The sequence below is a fragment of the Adiantum capillus-veneris genome, chromosome 15 (genome assembly GCF_014529385.1).
Source record: "Adiantum capillus-veneris isolate H3 chromosome 15, ASM1452938v2, whole genome shotgun sequence".
Taxonomy (NCBI): Eukaryota; Viridiplantae; Streptophyta; class Polypodiopsida; order Polypodiales; family Pteridaceae; genus Adiantum; species Adiantum capillus-veneris.
Window position 1 is genome coordinate 6,281,456 of NC_140945.1, and position 18,145 is coordinate 6,299,600.

The window sequence follows — 18,145 nt, forward strand, 5'->3', positions numbered from 1 at the left end:
AAATGTCTAGAGAAATTTGGTGTAAAAACCCCAATGACTCAAATCGAGGAAGGCATCAAAGAGCTTGAAATGCCTCAACTAAATACTAGGCCAGTGCCATTAAACAAGGTAGGCGAGTATTACAAGGGAGAAGAGGGAAACACCACCCTTCTTGTGGAATTCAATAATGTAAAAACCATGGCAATCCTTGACAGTGGAGCTGGTGTGGCCATTGCAACCAAAGAGGTTTGGAAAAAATGGGGAAAACCTACCTTGATATCCACACGAATGACCCTGCAGCTGGCAGACGGACACAAGGAAAAGCCCCTAGGACTGCTAGAAAAAGTACTTGTTACTTCTTGTGGCATTGAATATGAACACACTTTTGCTGTTGTTGACTTTGGCAAGAAGAACAACTATGAAATCATTCTGGGAAGACCATTCATGCGACAATTGAAAATGGTCCAAGATTGGGGTTATGACCATATATACCTGAGACATATGGAAACCATAACAAAGATAAACTTGAGGGACCATAGCTATAGGGATGTGACGAGAACACCGGTTGAGGAGTTTGATTCCGCCACAGTAGCAAGATCAGAACTTCCAGCTTGGTTAGGTAAGCCTAAAGACCTGTGGATGTGTGGAGCTTCACAATGTGGTAGCTTGAAACGTGAGGAATGTATACTAGAGCGGGTTATAGAGGATATGGACTATATCCCAGAACCATTTCCTGAAGAAGAGTTACAGCCTTTTGGATGGGAACACATCTTGGCTACTCTGGACGTGTGCGCCATGGAGGATGCTCCCACAACAAAGTTTTGTGATAAAGATGGCTATGATGTCGTTCCTTATTTTGCAGTGAGTGTAATCCAGGAAAACAAAGAGAACCAGACATCAACAAGCTCTCGAAATAAGGAGCAAACAAAGAAATGTGGAGAATCAAAAGATGAAGAAGACGACGAGTTCTATGACTCTGTAGAACACTTCGAGCTTCAAGAAGATCAACGACCCGAGAATCAATGTCATCGCTACACGAATAAAGTGCATCAAAAGTGGATTGCAAAGTCCTCGGTGAAGACATAGCCACCACAAGCATCCTCATACATGGCTCCTAATAAGGATGCAAAGACTCAGCTAGGAGGAATACGACCAGAGCAACGAGCTAACAATGCTCTAATCAATGGGCTAGAAAAGTCCTCCAAGAAACTACCACCCACGAGAAAATAGACAGTAACTTTCCACTACTAGCCAAAAAATCAAGGGAAAGTACAAGAAGTCAACCTTGCTGAGGATAGTAGCGATAGTGATGAATCTTACGACATCCCCTATCGTCAACTCAGGCCATCACTATCACCAACCCCTTCAGCAACAACCATGACATGTCAAAAGAACAGGACAACAAGTCAAAGCCAAAAAGCTCGACAAATCTGGATACCAAAAAGCCAGATCGGCCAAAAACAAATATGGATCAAGAAGAGAAAGATCTCTAATGACAAATCACAAGATCCAACACCAAAACAAAAACAAGGAAAGCGTGTACGAACGGGTAAGAATATCACAAAATCGCAAGCTTTCATAACTCAGGTTTGGGCCCCAACGAAGTTGATTCAAGCACAAAATGGTCAGGAATTCATTTGGATTCCAAAACAACCTCAGTATCAACTTTCAAAGCCTAAATCCCGTCCCCAACCAAGCGTACAAGGGCTGAAGCAAAGACCACTGTCGACTCACACAACAAAAAGGTGGATTCCAAGGAAGTCTCTTCAAACACAAACGAAGCATGGGCAAGTATGGGTTCCCAAACGAGAGCCAGGAACAAAACAGCCAATAATCGCAAAGAAATGGGTCCCAAAGATGAACAACAAAACTGTTGTCAGTGCATCGCCGCTTGAATTCTTACAATTCTTCCTACGATTACAGTACAGTTAGAAGAGAGCAAGTCGCTTCAATCAAGCAACGATATAGGAGCTTCAAAGACCATTACATTGCTTAGATTAGGAAGCCTCGCCAACAAATGCCAATAAGCAAATTGCTTATACCCACATCTTGCACAATATAATCTTTTCCATGCATTGATTGTGTATGCATAATAGGGCTACATTACAGGGCCTGCATAGGCACAACTTTTAATTGCCCAAGCACAACACATACCCTTTGCGATACCCTGTCGTAAAGGATGACTCCAAATAGGAAGGGGGGAGGCATTCTGAATGCAGACCTAACATTATGACTATTAGAGGGCAATGATTTGTGAGACGCATTGAATTTTTGCGTTTTATTGTGATAAATTTTTGACGAAATTTAGAGTATATGCCCTTATAGTAGTGTTACAGAGGAGTATGGGGACAAAATCCATATATGAGCCCCTAGGGACATGTGTATAGTGTACATAGCATTTAGATTTCTATTTGAATGATTTTTCTTTCGTTAAGTTTTTTAAAGATTTTCTTTGTTTTTTATTAAGAAAAAAATAAAAAAATCCATAATCCACATGAAGAAAAGACTGACGAGAGGCCTGAGCACTACAAAGAGAAGAAAGTACAGGAAAACGATGAAACTTCACGAAGTATGTCTCAGTAGCCACTACAACAGCCGAAGAACTTGTCACAAAGCAGTGTCAACATGCAACCGACAAGTCATACAAGTCAGAGTCGAGTAGCTACGCCACAAAATGAGTGAGGTGTTAGTCCCAAAGCTTCAAGTAATATTCTCTGTGGTCTAAGCGTCTTAGCTATTCTAGGTACTGCTCAAGCTGGAAGAGTTGAGCATATTTACGTTGTGTTGCTCATGCTGGTATAGGTGAGCAAAAGAGTCGAAGTCTAAGTACTTAAGTCTGGTGAAGTGAAGGAGAAGGTCCAAAAGACACTCATGTAGTGAGTACAGTGAGATATGAGTGGAGAAACTTCTACATCGACAACCCTTCTTGGAAAGGTGGAAGCTATTGAGACATCTTTTGATGTCACATGTGCTACATTTATTGCTCGAAACACCCATCATCTCCTTCTTTCACATTGCATGCTTTTGTTGACAAATTTCTCATATGCATATAGAGTGTCCCATAATTGGCACTTGCATTAGGCACTCTTTCCGTGTTTCACCCAAGCACTCACATTTCATGAACATGTACTTCACGTTCAACTACTCAACTCCAATAGAGCGTATACCAAAGGCATTTTTTTTCCCACCGGGTTTTTTCTCTTTGGTCATCTAGGTTTTAGACCCTAACCTAAAGACACCTATCACCATCCTCTTGTACATATTCCTTCTACATCAACAATAAGGAAATGCTACTCAAATCAATTTACAAATGAATTGGAGCACCAATTTCAGATCATAGCATACTTCTCCTCAATGGCGAGTCGAAGAATGGCCTACAATGACAAAGCTGCAACAGACAACACTAACAACATGATTGCACAGGAACAAAGAAGTCCCCAATGAAGAAAAGCAGACATAAAAGTAATCAGAGCATCTCAAAAGATGAATGGTTATGATGATAGATGTCCGCTCAATGGATCATAGTTCTTGTTGTGGTTCGACAAAGTTACAAGCAGTGCAACAGATGAAGCCAAAACGATAGCAAAGACCACATCGCCATCGACAATCAGGTCATGTCGGGGATGACATGAACGCGGAAGGGGGGAGTGTTGACCGCTGGGTCAACAACACAACATAACTCAAGTTTCGTACCAAAGTCTTATCTTTTGCGAGTTATGAAATGTTGCGGATTATGGCTATAAACGTCATTTGTAATGAGTAGTTATTTTAGTTTCAGAAGCCGGGGTGCAATGGCACTTCCAGATTGTAAATACAAAGCCATTTGACCCTTTCAACCCCATTTTTGGTTAAACCTAAGGTAGCCTTAGTATATAAGGTACCTAGGTCATTTTGTAAAGAAGGACTTTAATCATAATCAAAACTTTAGCGCTGCCGTCTACTGTGTGTGAGAGAGAAAGAGAGTGAGCGTGAGCTTTATCCTCTCGCTACGCCCGACTCGCTCAACGCATTGGAGATCCGATTGCACCATTGCTGTAGGCACGAGGAGAGCTACGCGACAACCCAAGCATTCCACGCGAGATGAAGCGCACACGCCGACGCATCTACGAGCTATTTGTGGCCGTAAGTGTATCAAACGATGTCTGTTTTCTGCGTGCTAGTAGTCTATAGAATCGTGGCAACATAAGCTACGCATAGGTACTCATAAATTTCAGTTTCGAACACTTTCAAAATTCTGCTCTGTCATCCTACGCGTTTTCCGGAGATGGGTTTAGAGTGAGTGTTTTGAGTGTAGAAGCGTAGAGACATGTGTATCCTAGTGCGGGGATGGTGTTCCTTAAGTTTCCTACGAATCTGGCATGATTAGGTGAGTTACCTTTTGTATGTGTGTATGTGGCTAGGTGGTGTAGTTGAGAGCAGTGAGGTTCTTGATTGTGGTATAGTTGGCCTTTCAGAGAGTGTTGTATGTGTAGGATGGTCTCGACCTGACAAGCTAAAGAGATTTCCTCCGTGTGCCTATCGTGTCATCTGTGTCCTCGATTGACATTATGTTGATCTAGGTAGTGTTTGCATGCACTTCATGGGTGTGTGAGTCGCTCCGTCCAACAAGTGTGATCGAAGATCACTTACAACATGGAAGATTCGTGCAAGCCTCCAAAGAGAGGTTTATTGGGTGACATAGAGGGAAGTTCTTTATAGCCTTCAAAATGAAAAGTGAAGCCACCATTCAAATGGATTTTTTCTTGTTTTTTTTTACCCTTCAAATGGATTTTAAAAGTAAAAGTAGTATGAGTGGACGGTGCTGAAATTTAAGGGTTGCACTGAAACTCCATGGCCTTCCCATAAATAAGATAAATATAGTATAGAAGTTCTTTTGACTTTACATTGTCAGGACAGAAAAGCTTTTTCATTTTCTATCATCTTAGTACTTACCTTTACCTTTTGGATTTCAAATTAATTTTTTAAGCTTTTTCATTTTCTACCATCTTAGTACTTACCCTTCACTTTTGGATTTCAAATCTTTGAAACTAAGAGAGTGTGACATGTGGATGGAAGGTCTCTCCTTCCTTGAAAATTTTAAGCTCCATTATAAAGAGTGTAGATGTCTCAAGGCAAAGAAGAAACTTGCTCGCCGTCTTATGCCATTGCATTCTATTGTGTAGGCCTCAGGCTATGGGATTTATGCATGGACCTTGCAATATTGACAAGTGTGCTTTTTCTTTAAGGGGGCTCACTACTGATTTGCAAGAGCCACAAGGTGTTTTCACAAATCTACAATGACCACATCTCTCTCTCTCTCTCTCTCTCTCTCTCTCTCCATGTATTGGAGGTTGGTGTTATGACACGACTTAGTTAAACATTAATAAGCATGATAAGAGCCGCCTTATTAAATCTATAGTCTATATAATGCAGGGAGGATTATCGGCCACGAGTCGCAAGCAACTTGATCTAGCGGTGTGTTCCCTATAGCCTTGATGACATAGGTTAGCAAACAATGTGGTGGGGGGGGGGGGGGGGGGAGGGGGGGGGGGGGGGGGCGGGGGGAGAGAGAGAGAGAGAGCCGGGAGCCATACTAGTGAGTTTCTATGCCCTATACATGTTGGACATACTCTACACTAAGAACAATTCTAAAAAGAAGTCTTGGAAAAAACCCACACCAATAGTTTCCGCATGTAACCTACCTCCTCGCATCGTTAGCTGCCTGTGCGACACAATCATATTGTTGAAGACTTTGGAAGTTAAAGGCATTGGAATTACAACAACGGCAAGAGGCCGCCATTCTCTCATGGTACAGTCTTAGTTTGTTATGTATAAGCGAAGTTTGAACTTATGAACACAATATATAAAGTATAGTGTGCCGTGTGGGGTAGGGGGAAGCTCGGGATCTCAGAAGAGACCTTCGTAATCATTCTCCTGAAAGAAGAGGGCGACATCCGCAAGCTGGGGTACATTGGTATCGCCTGGCACATCTACCTGAAGCATTGGCATGTCAGACAGGAGCAACTGGTGAAGGGGATCGCCGCCAATTAAGGGAAGCTGCTGGCAGAAGGTCATGACGTCCAGGCTGCTGCAGCTATTCAAGCCCAAGGCCGGGAGCGGGAGCAGGTCACGGTCCATGAGAGGAGGCTTACAAGGGCCGCATGCTTCAAATGGCGAGTCGGAGGACGAGCGTGGCGGGGATTGTGCAGGAGAGGAGGAGGAGGAGGAGAAGTGGGTCGAAGGGGAAGAGAGGAAGGCGGGAGGGGACCGGGAGGTGGAGGCCGAAGCGGAAGCGGAAGCGCCGCCAGCTGCTCCCTCCTCCCAGTCGTATGAGTTGGGCGGAGATGTGTCCGACAGCTGCTGTTTTTGCAAGGTCGGACCAGGTAAGCCCGCTGGCATAGTTCTAGTAGAGGGATTTAAGTTGGTAAGCGCGGAGGGGCCTCGCAAGCGGTTAGCAGCGCGGTCATATGCCCGCGCTGCCTCCTCTGCTGTGGAAAAGGTGCCCAGCCATACCCTTACTCCTCTCGCAGGATCCCGAATCTCCGCCGCCCACTTCCCCCACGGCCGCCGCCGCACCCCCCTCAGCCTCTCCCTCTTTCTCCTAGCCTTCACGCTACTGCTGCCGCCGCCACACTCCCTCCATGCCTCCAGCTCTTCCTCCTCCTCTCTCACCACCAGCTCCTTCTCTTCCCTCGTACCCACCTGCACATACACCTCTTGAATATGCTTCTTTACACGCAGCGCCTCCGGGCTGTCTTCCTCGCCTGATGAATCGGTGGCATCCGGGTCTGTGCAAATGACGCGCACCCTTCTGCGCCACTTCCTAGGGGCTTCCTCTTCGCTGACGTCCTCCTGAAAGGAGCCTATTCGTCTCAGACCCAATGTGGATGTCTTAGAGTGCGGGCGGGGCATTCTGTGCCACAGTTCTAGTTAGGGCTGCATGATTCTAGTGAGCCCTGCAGGAGCTCCTGCTCTAGCTAGCTGCAACTCCGAGCGTGAGAGCTCTCTCTCTCTCTCTCTCTCTCTCTCTCTCTCTCTCTCTCTCTCTGCGTCTCCCCCTTGTTTGGAGTTGCGTCGTGATCCAAGTTCGCGCTCCCCATTTATAGAGCAGACAAGTGCGTGCGTGCTCTCCCTCGCTGGACCACGCCACGGCTCCCAGCAAGCTTTCTCTCGACTTTTCTAATGGACATTATGGAACTTTTCTTTGCATGATCGAATGTCATGAAATCGTGTGAAGGCGCAACTGCACCCAAATTTTTTAATCCTGCAAAATAAACTACCCGCGGTCCTTGTCTCGCATGGATGTTCTCTTCTCTTGTAAAGTGTCCCACAACATGGCCAAAACTGTTCGCTGTAGCGTAGCCTGTATTGTTCTTTGGCGGGAGGCGGGAAGCCGCAAGATACTATTTGGGCAAGCCGGCTCCATTTTATAACTGGAAAAACACCAGCCTTACTAGAGGGGTGTCTGTTCACACGTTAGAGAGAGAGAGAGAGAGAGAGAGAGAGAGAGAGAGAGAAAACAGGTGATCATATGCTATTATGCATGTGTACGTTTGAGTGGGAACTTCCGACATGAAAATGCAGCAGGCCCACCATGTCCATGTCCTTGCCGCCGTGAATTGATAAGCCTAAATTCCAATGGACACTCCCCCCTCCCCCTTTCGTTCATGTCTATGCTCGATTGAAGCCAATTGGCATTGAGGAAGTGGGAAGCCTTGTGATTCGTCGTCTTGCAAACTTTGCAAAGACACCTATCCTCTATGGTTGCTCGTAAGTGCTTGTTAGAGGAGGCTAAACATGCAGGTAACCCCTGCGTGTGTGCAATATCTATTCACCACATGCGTGTCAAACATACACATGCAGACCATCTCTCTCTCTCTCTCTCTCTCTCTCTCTCTCTCTCTCACACACACACACACACACACACACACACACACACACACACACACACACACACACACACACACACACACACCCCTAAGTACTAATACAGCGAAAGCTCTGTGGGCACAAAGATGCCTCTTCACTTGGACCTAACTACCTAGTACAAACCTAGACTGTGTACCATACTGGTTTTCTGGAAATAAAACCCATTCCCTTTGGGCTTTCTATTCCCCCCCGCCCCCTCCCCTCCCACAAACAAACACCCCCCCAATTGGGTCAGAGCTCTCCTTCATCACTTTGAGGTTTTTTTTTTTTTTGCCATCACAAGAGGTTTTTTAGGCTTACATAAACTTTGACCCTTTGTAGGGTGCCGATCCATGGGATACCACCACGAATGGGGTATCTGGCTCTTTTTAGTTTTTTGTGACACCGTATTCTGTGTCTTAAAAGCTTGATTTCATGCATAGTAAGTGTTTTCATGCCCATCCTCTTTCGCTCTCTACCTCACAACTCTGATTCGCCCGCCATCTCTGCACCTGCACACAATATAATGGGTCCCCCCCCCCTCTCCCACTTTGCCCCTATCTAGGGCGCCATGGCGCTACCATTCCCAACCGGATGCCTTGGAGTCGAGCGGAGTTCAAGGTCATATCCTACAGGCCATTCGTCCTCAACATTCCCTCCAATGGTGATTACTATATATAAGAGGTGAGGTTGGCTTTGAGCCCCTCACTTAGCCTTGCCTTTGCGTTGGTGTATGTGTATGTGTAAAAGTGAGATTTGAGGGCTTTTTTCTCGTGGCCTGCATATTGTCTAAACTATGGAGCTGGGCAAACGAGGGTGCTTCTCACGTTTGCACTCTGCTAAAATTACTATTTACTGGTTATTTTTTCCACTATCCTTTCTTGGGATTTTTTGGCTTAAAGCAAATGACCGGCTGAGAAACTTGATGGAAATAACAACTTAGCTTGAACACTATACCTTTACATTATTAGAATGAGGTATTATAATGAGACCTCATTCGCATAACCATATACAAAAATAATTCTAAGACCGAGTTGTTTTCGTGCTTGTCATTGTCACTTGTCTAAAGATAGCTATCCTTTGAACTTAAATATTCATTTATGTTTTATTGTTTAAGTAAAACAACTACACACACATCCCATACATAAGGCTTTCCTAGTTTTGTGGGAAATCCAGGATGCTGGCTTTAGGGATTTGCTTGAATTATAGTGCTAAGTTGGACCCACTGTCTATAATTTCTGTTTAGGTTGGTTGGTGTTAGGCGGTCCCTCTTAGACTATAATTCTGGTTGCCTGCTCACAGCTATCGTAGTCTTTTTTACCGTGTCGAATCATCACTGCTTTACTCAAACCATGCATTGAGGATGAGGATTCTTCCTCATTAAAAAGACCTAACTCTTTAACCACCCCCAATAACTCTTTCATATATTTTTTAACCCCTAGTTCTTCCTCCAATTTTAATAGAGGAAAGTATCGCATCTTTACTAGAGAATACTCCCGCTCAACACCTCCTAGATTTATAACCATCTATACTATGCAGGTAACTTTTTCCCCCTGTGGAAGGATGCATCTCACGAAGAAGACATCAGCCTTGTGATTCTTCGTCTTGCAAACTTTGAAAAGACACCTATCCTCTAAGGCTGATCGTAAGTGCTTGCAGTCTGACACCTATAAATAGGGCTGATAACTCATTTGGCGGGGACTATCATCACTGAGTCTATTGTATTGACTCTTGGAGCTAGTCATTTTCCATTAAGCTTAAAGCATCATTTGGCTCATACTATTGTACTTACTACAAGCTATATGACTTCACGACATTCTCAATTGAAGAAATGTATATTTGCTATTTTTGGAAATGGTTTTTGAAAGATGCAAAGAGAAGAGAATCTGCCTGAACCTCTTTAAGTCAATCTTCATGATATGGGAAGGCCAAATTCTAGGACATATTGTCTCTAGAAATGGTATTGAAATGACAAAATACAAGATTAATTGTGTTCAACAGGCCAGAGCACCAACAATTGTATATGAACTGAGCTCATTCTTGGGATATGTCAATTTTTGCAGAAGATACATTCACATGTTTGCAGCAAAGGCACATCCTCTATATGAGTTAACTCTGAAGGGGAAGAAGTTTATCTGGACCCCAAAATCTGGATCGAGTTTCCAATGTCTGAAGGAGGCGATCAAGAGGAAGCTGATACTTCGTTAATCAGACTAGGATGTTATTTTCCATGTTCATGTGGATGCGTCTGGAATAGAAATGGGAGCAATATTGGCCTAGGTTGATGGGAAGATGGACTACCCAGTCTACTTTGCCAGCTGTAGGTTTAGTATAGCTGAATAAGGTTATTCCACAACAAAGTGTGAGGAACTGGGAATGATCTTTAGCACTACAAAGTTCAAACATTATCTTTTGGGCAAGCTATTTCACTTTTATGTGGATCATCAGGCTCTTCTATTTTTTATCAACAAAGTCATTATCCAAGGGGGATTGATCAGATGGATGATCTTCTTGATGGAATTTGAATTCAGGATATTCCATAAGCTAGGCAAGACTCACTGTGGTGCTGACTTTTTGTCAAGAAGTAAGGAAGAGTATTAATGAGGGATGATTCAGTGGATGCTGAATTATTTCAAAATTCAGCAATGGAAGGACTAGATGCAGAATGGCGAGACTTGCACTAATTTTGACAAGTTTGAAGTTACCATCATAGGAGGAGCCTTGTATATGCTAGGCATTGATGGATGCAAGGAAGAGCACAGGTGATCACAGAGGCTCATAGTGGGAGCTTTGGAAGACACTTTTCCACTGATATCACTTACAAGAATATAAAACAAGCAGGTCTATGGTGGCAAACTATGATGGCTAATGTAAGTGATTTTTGCAAGACTTACAATACTTGCCAAAGGATGGGACGGCCAACAATCATAGATATGACTCCATTCACACCAATTCAGCCATTGGGAGTGTTTATCAAATGAGGACTAGATTTCATCGGCTCATTCAAGAAGGTCAATTCCAGAAAGAACAAATACATTGTTATGGATACTTTCTATGTTAACAAATGGGTAGAGGCTAAGCCATTACCAAACAACACTACAAAGTCTACAACATGGTTTTTATATGAACATATAATTTGCATAGTTAACTATCCATCAGAGATTGTGTCAAATCACGGAACTCGTTTTATTAATGAAACCATTTAGATACTGACTGGCATTTTCTCAATCAAGCACAAGAACTCAACTTTGTACTTATTTTAAATAAATACACTATCAGGTTGTCTTTAACGGCGGTGGCAATGCCCACATTGCCAATAGAAGCAAGAATAACAATTAGCAAGTATAATTGAAATCGAGCAACATGTGAAATTTTTTACTCAAGATTCATGATCTAAAACCAACTTAAATACAAATTACACCATAGAACAATCTATAGAGCCATGCATAGACTCAAGAAGCAAATTTGATGTGTGTATTCATCGGCACCGTCATGGTTGTCATTTGCATAAGACACTGGAAGCAGAAGAGGTTTGTATCATTGTCATTGTGAGAGTAGAATTAAGTTTAGAGACTGGGTTGTTTCATAGAAATTCCTCTTTGTATGCATAGAAATTCCTCTTATTGACAAATTATGAATATTCATGATAAATCATTATCAGTAATAACATGTTTTGCTACCCCAACGAGGTTCATTGTACTTTCTTTGTTGAGTAACATAACATCTCCACACACAATCATGAGTATGGAAAAGAAACAAAACATGATGTGCTACAGACCTCTAACATTGATGCCATTTACAAGGCTTGTAACTTTACATTCATTGATATATTAAAGATGAAAAATATTCACGAGTGATTAAACATTTGTGCCAATTAATTCGTTATTGTATATCTCTTATTGCAAGATTCTAATGAATGCCATGTATTATCCAAATCAAGTTTGTTGGGAATTTTGAGTTGTACCATATACAAAAATTGGAATGCATGAATAGGAAATACAGTTAGTAGATAAACCTCTCAAGGCCTTGAACAAAGATGATGACTATGAAGGTCTTTAGCTTCTACTAATGGTACAAATACTCTTCCTTTTGCATTTTTTGGTAACATTTGCAAAGCTTTAACTTCTCTAACTTGAGGATTAATCCCTCTAGAAGGCCTCTTATTCTTTCCAGACCTAATATTAGCATTTTCATGTGCAATTTGATTTACATATATTAGCATTTTCTTGTGTTATTTGAGTTCCAAATAATTACCTAGCCATGTGTTGCTCAATTGAGGTTTATGAAATAATGTTTTATGCTTTATTGGTCGGTGCATGCTAGGGCAATATAAGATAATCTACAATTTTATTTAAACACCTACTTCGGATGTGATGGACCATGGATCACGATCTATGTACCTTCAAAGTTGGTAGTGAAATTACTTCTCTTATGGTAGTAGCTCTCTATAATATGGATAAAGGCATAGTGAGCAACTTATGGATAGCTAAAAATTACCCTAAACCAAGCAACACTCAACCTTCTCATTATAGCTTGGTCTAATTCACTAGATTAAAGAACCAAAAATGTATAGTTTCTCTTTCATCATATAGAGTTGAAGCATAAGAAAACTTCTTTTATTATCAATGGTTTCCCTATTGGACAATGATCTATACCGCACTTTCAAGAATTTGAGGTTTTTGGCTGGATGACAACTCTTGCTGAGAGATTTTCTTCTTAGAGCCTTGACAAGACCCAAAGAGTTTCTTGCTTAATGATGGTTTTATGCCTATTTTTTAGAATTCTTAAGCTTTTTGGTCTCACTTAAAACAAAGAAAAATGAGCCCACACCAAACTAGTAGTAGGTTGAACTCTTACCCCCAGCTCCTAGTAGTAGGTTGAAGGCTTCTTGGCCACTCCATCAAAACATTTATGCAGCCTATAATTAAACTTCAAATAGACAATCCGCAAAATGTAGAAAAAGAGCAAGGAATGTGATGACAAAATTTACCATACAAAGTATCACGTAGAATTGCATTCGGTAGATATTCATAAATAAGCATTTTCTCCCCAAAATAAAATTCAACAAGCTCAACAAGGTTCTTATGATGCAGTCAAAATATTAGCTCAATCTCATTCCTGAATTCAAATGTGCCATGCTCTTAGAGCTTGCTTGTGACCTCTTATATCAACTTGTTCACCAAAAGGTAGTGTTTCTTTGTAGATGAGAGAGAAGAACAAACCGAGGTTTTTTTGTAACATGAAAAAAACTAGCATTCTTAAGGTGGGTGGGGGGGGGGGGGGGGGGGGGGAATCCTTTTAGCTAACATATCCACCCACACCAATTTCTTGAGCTTGACTGAAATTGTTTGTGACCTTCTTCATCTCTACTAGAGTGAAAAAGCGAGCACCTTTCAATCTCAGTGTAGAATCTTAATCCTCTTGTTTTGCCACTCATGAAGCTAAAAAGAGAAATCTATGGGCATTGATTTGGTCTCATTAGATTTTTCAAAGGTAGTATGAAGCGGATTATCGAATGGATTGCTAATTAATATTGATTTCTCTTCTCTTTGTTTCTATCAAAAAGCATAGATGACCACACCAATGATCATAAAAAAAGACCACCACAGCCACGACCACAATACCAGCCTTTGAAACCATAGTCAAACTTGAGTGTGTTGATGAAACTAAAAGACAATCAAATCAAACATTGATTGAGTCTATTTGGATTACAATCTAAAGAATGATCCACAACATACAAGTTCTTTAGGCAACATGTGACATAGTAGGAGGGAAATGAGGTCCAAAAGATAGGAAAATATAGGGCCCCACATTTAGAAGAAGAATTGTCATACTGTCAATGAGGGATGTGATATTGTTGCCTCACTCAATATCCAAAATTTCTTGTTGTTTGGATACATGACAAAGTGGTTATGGAGGTATTGATAACTAGAATAGAAACTTGATTTATTGATGAGAGACTAAAAATATTGTTTACAAAGCCAAAACAATGAAGATATGGATTTGGCATCCAAAATAACCTGTAGGGAAGTGAAGAGAAGGACCCCTCTCACAGGATATGAAGAGAGACAACTGCTTGATCCATTGTTAGGCTAGAAGACAATCCACTAGAACAACCACAAGACAAGGAAGGCTCAGGTGGTTGGTTGTGTGCTTGCACTCTACCACCACATGCATTGTTGGGGAGGTCACCATTGTAGTTTCATTTCCCAACAAGATACATAATGTCACTAAATAAAAAAAAATCTCATGCAGAGTATGCAGACAGACACAAGCTATGCATGAAGTAGCTAGTAGCTACAAATGACTAAATATTGCATCCCAGACAAATGCATTAGTGCCCAAATCCATATGTAGGATTAGGTATTAGTATTTGTGTGGGTAACACTCCACACAGATCTACACTTGAGCATACATTCAAAAAACCTATCAAAAACTATACGTAGAATTGGGTATGCATATATGCTCCCGTTCTATGAGTTGTTCCCTAGCCAAAAAAACTCACTTGCCAAAATACTCACTTCAATTTCTTCCCATAATTCCATCTTGCAAGCACGAATGCTTGAGATCACTTTCCTCATGCGAGTCCTTGACAAGCTTCCTATCCTCAATGTTGTCTCATGGAGTGCATTGATTTCAAGATATGTCCAACAAGGTCACGATTAGTGTCAACAAGATCTAGGCTATTTTCAACACATGTAGAGAGAGGGAATCTCTTCAAATGCACACGTACACTTGCACCTTGAAGGCATGTGGCATTACACAAGATGCTACTATGGGCAAAAGAATTCACAATGATATTGTTAGTGAGGGGTTGTTGAAAGAAAATGTCGTGCTTGGCACTACATTGGTTGACATGTATGCCAAATGTGGTGTACTTCATGAAGCACAAAAAAGTGCTCAAGGAACCTAACCAAGATGTTGTATCTTGGAATGCACTAATTGTGGGATATTCCAAACTTGGGTAGGGCCAATAAGCTCTAGGTTGTTTTTGACTGATGTAGAGAGACATAGTCTCTCCAAATGCAATCATGTATACTTGCACATTGAAGGCATGAGGCATTATAAAAAAGAAAACTTTGTGCTTGGAACTGCCTTGGTCAACATGTATGAAAAATTTGGTGCAATTCACATTAGGGGAATTTTGAGGTCACTTTTGTGCCCTGTAAGAATGTGTAGAGAGAGAATATACTTTATTTAAAAAATAGTGAAATGTTTGTAAAAAGGTGAGTTTGCGTCCTTTTTACCTCCACCGAAACATGTCATTGTCAAATCTTTCTAGGATATTTCGTATTCTAAAAAATACTCCCTCCAAAACTAACGAAAACGTCAGTTCTGGCCCAAAATTCAAAATTTCCAAAAGCTGAAACAAACCTTTTCTGTGTCGTCTTCTTCCTCGTATCTACACAGCTTTTTCCTATAGTACTATCTCTGACAAATACTATTAACATACTTCCATGAGGAAGAGAAGAAGCTTATACCATCTACACATTGAGCTAAATGAAGAATATTGTCCAGTGCGCAAGAGAAACAAATGTGCAGAGGTGTCCTCGTCCATATTTGAAGCAACGCGGCAAGATAAAAAAAATCACATTGATCTCTGGACTGATGGAAGATTGTATCCAGTGGACCCAATGACAAAGAGCACTCCCCCATTCTCAAATTGTTCATCTTTGATCAAATTTGTGGGTGATGGTCAAAGAGGGTTGCTGGGTTATACACAGAGTCTTGCGGCAGAGAGAGATATTCTTAAGTTAAAAGATCATTTGACCAAACAAATGATAAATACTCTTAAACAACAACTTGAGGAATGTAAAGAGAGCAACGAAAAGCTACAAACTCAGCTCAAACAAGCTAGAAGCAAGAATACAATGTTAGGAAACAGACAAAGAGAAAAGAAGTTAAAGAACATTGAAGCCTTGAGACGTGGTGGAGGAGGTTGCAGCAGGAGAATCAGAGCAGCAAGGTATGCTTATTTTATATGATTCTACTTATGTTAGGTTGTTAATCTTTTTGTTAAGTTGTATTATGATTCTGCTCCACATTATTATGCTTATGTTATTGTTATTATGCTATTGTTCTTTATTAAATGATTAATATTCAGTTAACTTTAATTTAGTTTGTTTATTTTGTTGGTGTCATTTGGACAATAATCAGTTAATTTTGTACCTTTTGATTTAGGACTTTGCTACAACCAAACTCTGCATCAAACATGGAAATGGCAGCTAAACATTATTGTGATGTTTTACCTCTCAAGGTTGCCAAAAAGATTTTCACAGAGAAGAAGTTTAAAAAGGCAAAGGAGCAGTGCATTGAGGGATTTTTGCAGAGCTCTTGCTTGGACAAGGAGGATGTGCAATATACTATGGATAAGGTAGGCATTAGCAGAGATGGTTATAGCAAGCTGTTCAAAAATATGAAGTCAAGGTTAAAGCAATGTAAGGTCAGGTCCTCTTTGCTTCCAAAGCCATCCATTGTGCAGCAGGCAAGGAAAAAGATCAATGAGAGGATAATGGAGATGTTGGGTGAGCCTCACCACATTCATGGTACCTATCATGGTAAAAAGAGGGATCTTCAATTTGACGAGTTCAATAATATTTTCCTTGACTTGAAGACACTTCAGAAGGAAATGATCAGATTCTATGAGCTGGAGCATACAGAAGCAAATGGTGTTGTCAGTTTTGTGATAAAGCTTGATGAATGTGAGATTGTTAAGAACAGAAAAATTGAGAGGATTTCCATAACTTTAATGAACAGAGCATTGAATCCGAAGGATACCAAGTACTTCAGCGTGCAATCGGAGAAGAATGTCTGGTGGCTAGGTGCTTTTGAAGTAGAGAGTGAAGACTTTGATGTTCTGGATTGGGTTTTCCATCAAACAACAATACCCGAAGTCATTAATGCACAAGAATTAAGGGAAGAGCTTGAAGTTGAAGGGTTTGGAAGTTACAGGGTGGAATGGCACATGGGAGGAGACCTTAAAACCCTTAAATGTATGTACAATGTCTCCAAAGGAGCTATGGCAAAGAGCCCCTGTCTGTATTGTATGGCATCAACAAAAGAATGTAATCCTGCAAATTGGAACAAAGCACCCAATAGGCATACTCAAGATCCAAACTTCAAAGCAGTTTTAAATATTCCACTTGCTAATGTCCACATATGCACTCTGCATGCTCTTTGCAGAATTGTGGAGAAAATTGTACATCTGTATGTGGGGTTTGCCTAGAAGTTACAGCCAAAAGCAGCTAGAGATGCTGCAATCAAATGTATTGAAAGGGTTTTATTAGAAATTGGCCTTCACAGTGGTAAGGTTAAGATTGAAACAGACTTGAAGAGGTCTTCAAATGGAAACAATGTGCCTAGAAAGGTATCTGTTGGTGGTGTGAAGGCTAGAGCTTTCCTAGGGTTTCATGGCAAACTAGGAAAGGTAAATGCCAAGAAGGGTTCATCCAATGTGAAGTATAACCAGTGGAAAGCTCTCCACAATGCCATCAAAGATCATGGTCTTGAAGGTACATCAAGAAACAAAAAGGCAGAGGTATGGGAATCACTAGACAAAGTATTTTCCTACTGTGATAAGACATCCTGGGGCAAAAATGATCTGCCAAATTTCAAGAAAGTGCTCAATAACTTCAGAAGTGCAATGAAAGATGCTTGGGATCAGGAATTCACACATTACATGGTAAGTTTTTTATTCCTTTTTAATATGTACATACTTTTAGTTTGGAAGCATATGATTAATCTCATACTTACTAATTATTGACACACTTTTACTTTGCCAGCATGTAATTTACAATCACACTCCCTGGTTTGTAAAGAGATGGGGCTCCCTGTCCATATGGTCTACACAAGGCATGGAGAAATCCCATTATCAAGCAAGAACCAAGTTTTTCAAGCATACAAGACATGGAGGAGGTGCAGTGAAGGCAAACAGCTTGCTTGAGGTTTTCCAATGGTTCTATAGACAAATATGGCATAGAACCAGATCAAAAATGACAAAGAAAGCACTACTGAACTCAGATTTAGCAAATGCCTTACACAGGAACAAGCAGAAAAGACAAAATTCATATAATAGTTCATCTGCAAATGAAAAATTCTTACAATGGCTAGCTACAAGAGAGAGACAAGGTAGAAAGTGGGCCAAAGTACAGGTTTGAGCAAAGTCAGTCTTTTGATGAAGGTACATCAACTTCACCCCTAAACTTCAGAAACTTCTGCTTATTGTAGCCTATCATTTGTCTCTTGAGGTCCCCAGAGTGGGCAAGCACATAGGATGCCA

At 41.1% G+C, this 18,145-nt stretch overlaps 1 protein-coding gene across 1 annotated transcript; it reads right to left on the reverse strand.

Moving 5' to 3' along the window:
* Positions 1-5,696: 5,696 nt before the first annotated feature.
* Positions 5,697-7,079, reverse strand: LOC147440213 (uncharacterized). The gene has a single exon (XM_086483490.1). It carries the CDS (start codon positions 6,868-6,870, stop codon positions 5,866-5,868), a length of 1,005 nt encoding a protein of 334 aa, XP_086339616.1. The 5' UTR covers positions 6,871-7,079; the 3' UTR covers positions 5,697-5,865.
* Between the last annotated feature and the right edge of the window lie 11,066 nt (positions 7,080-18,145).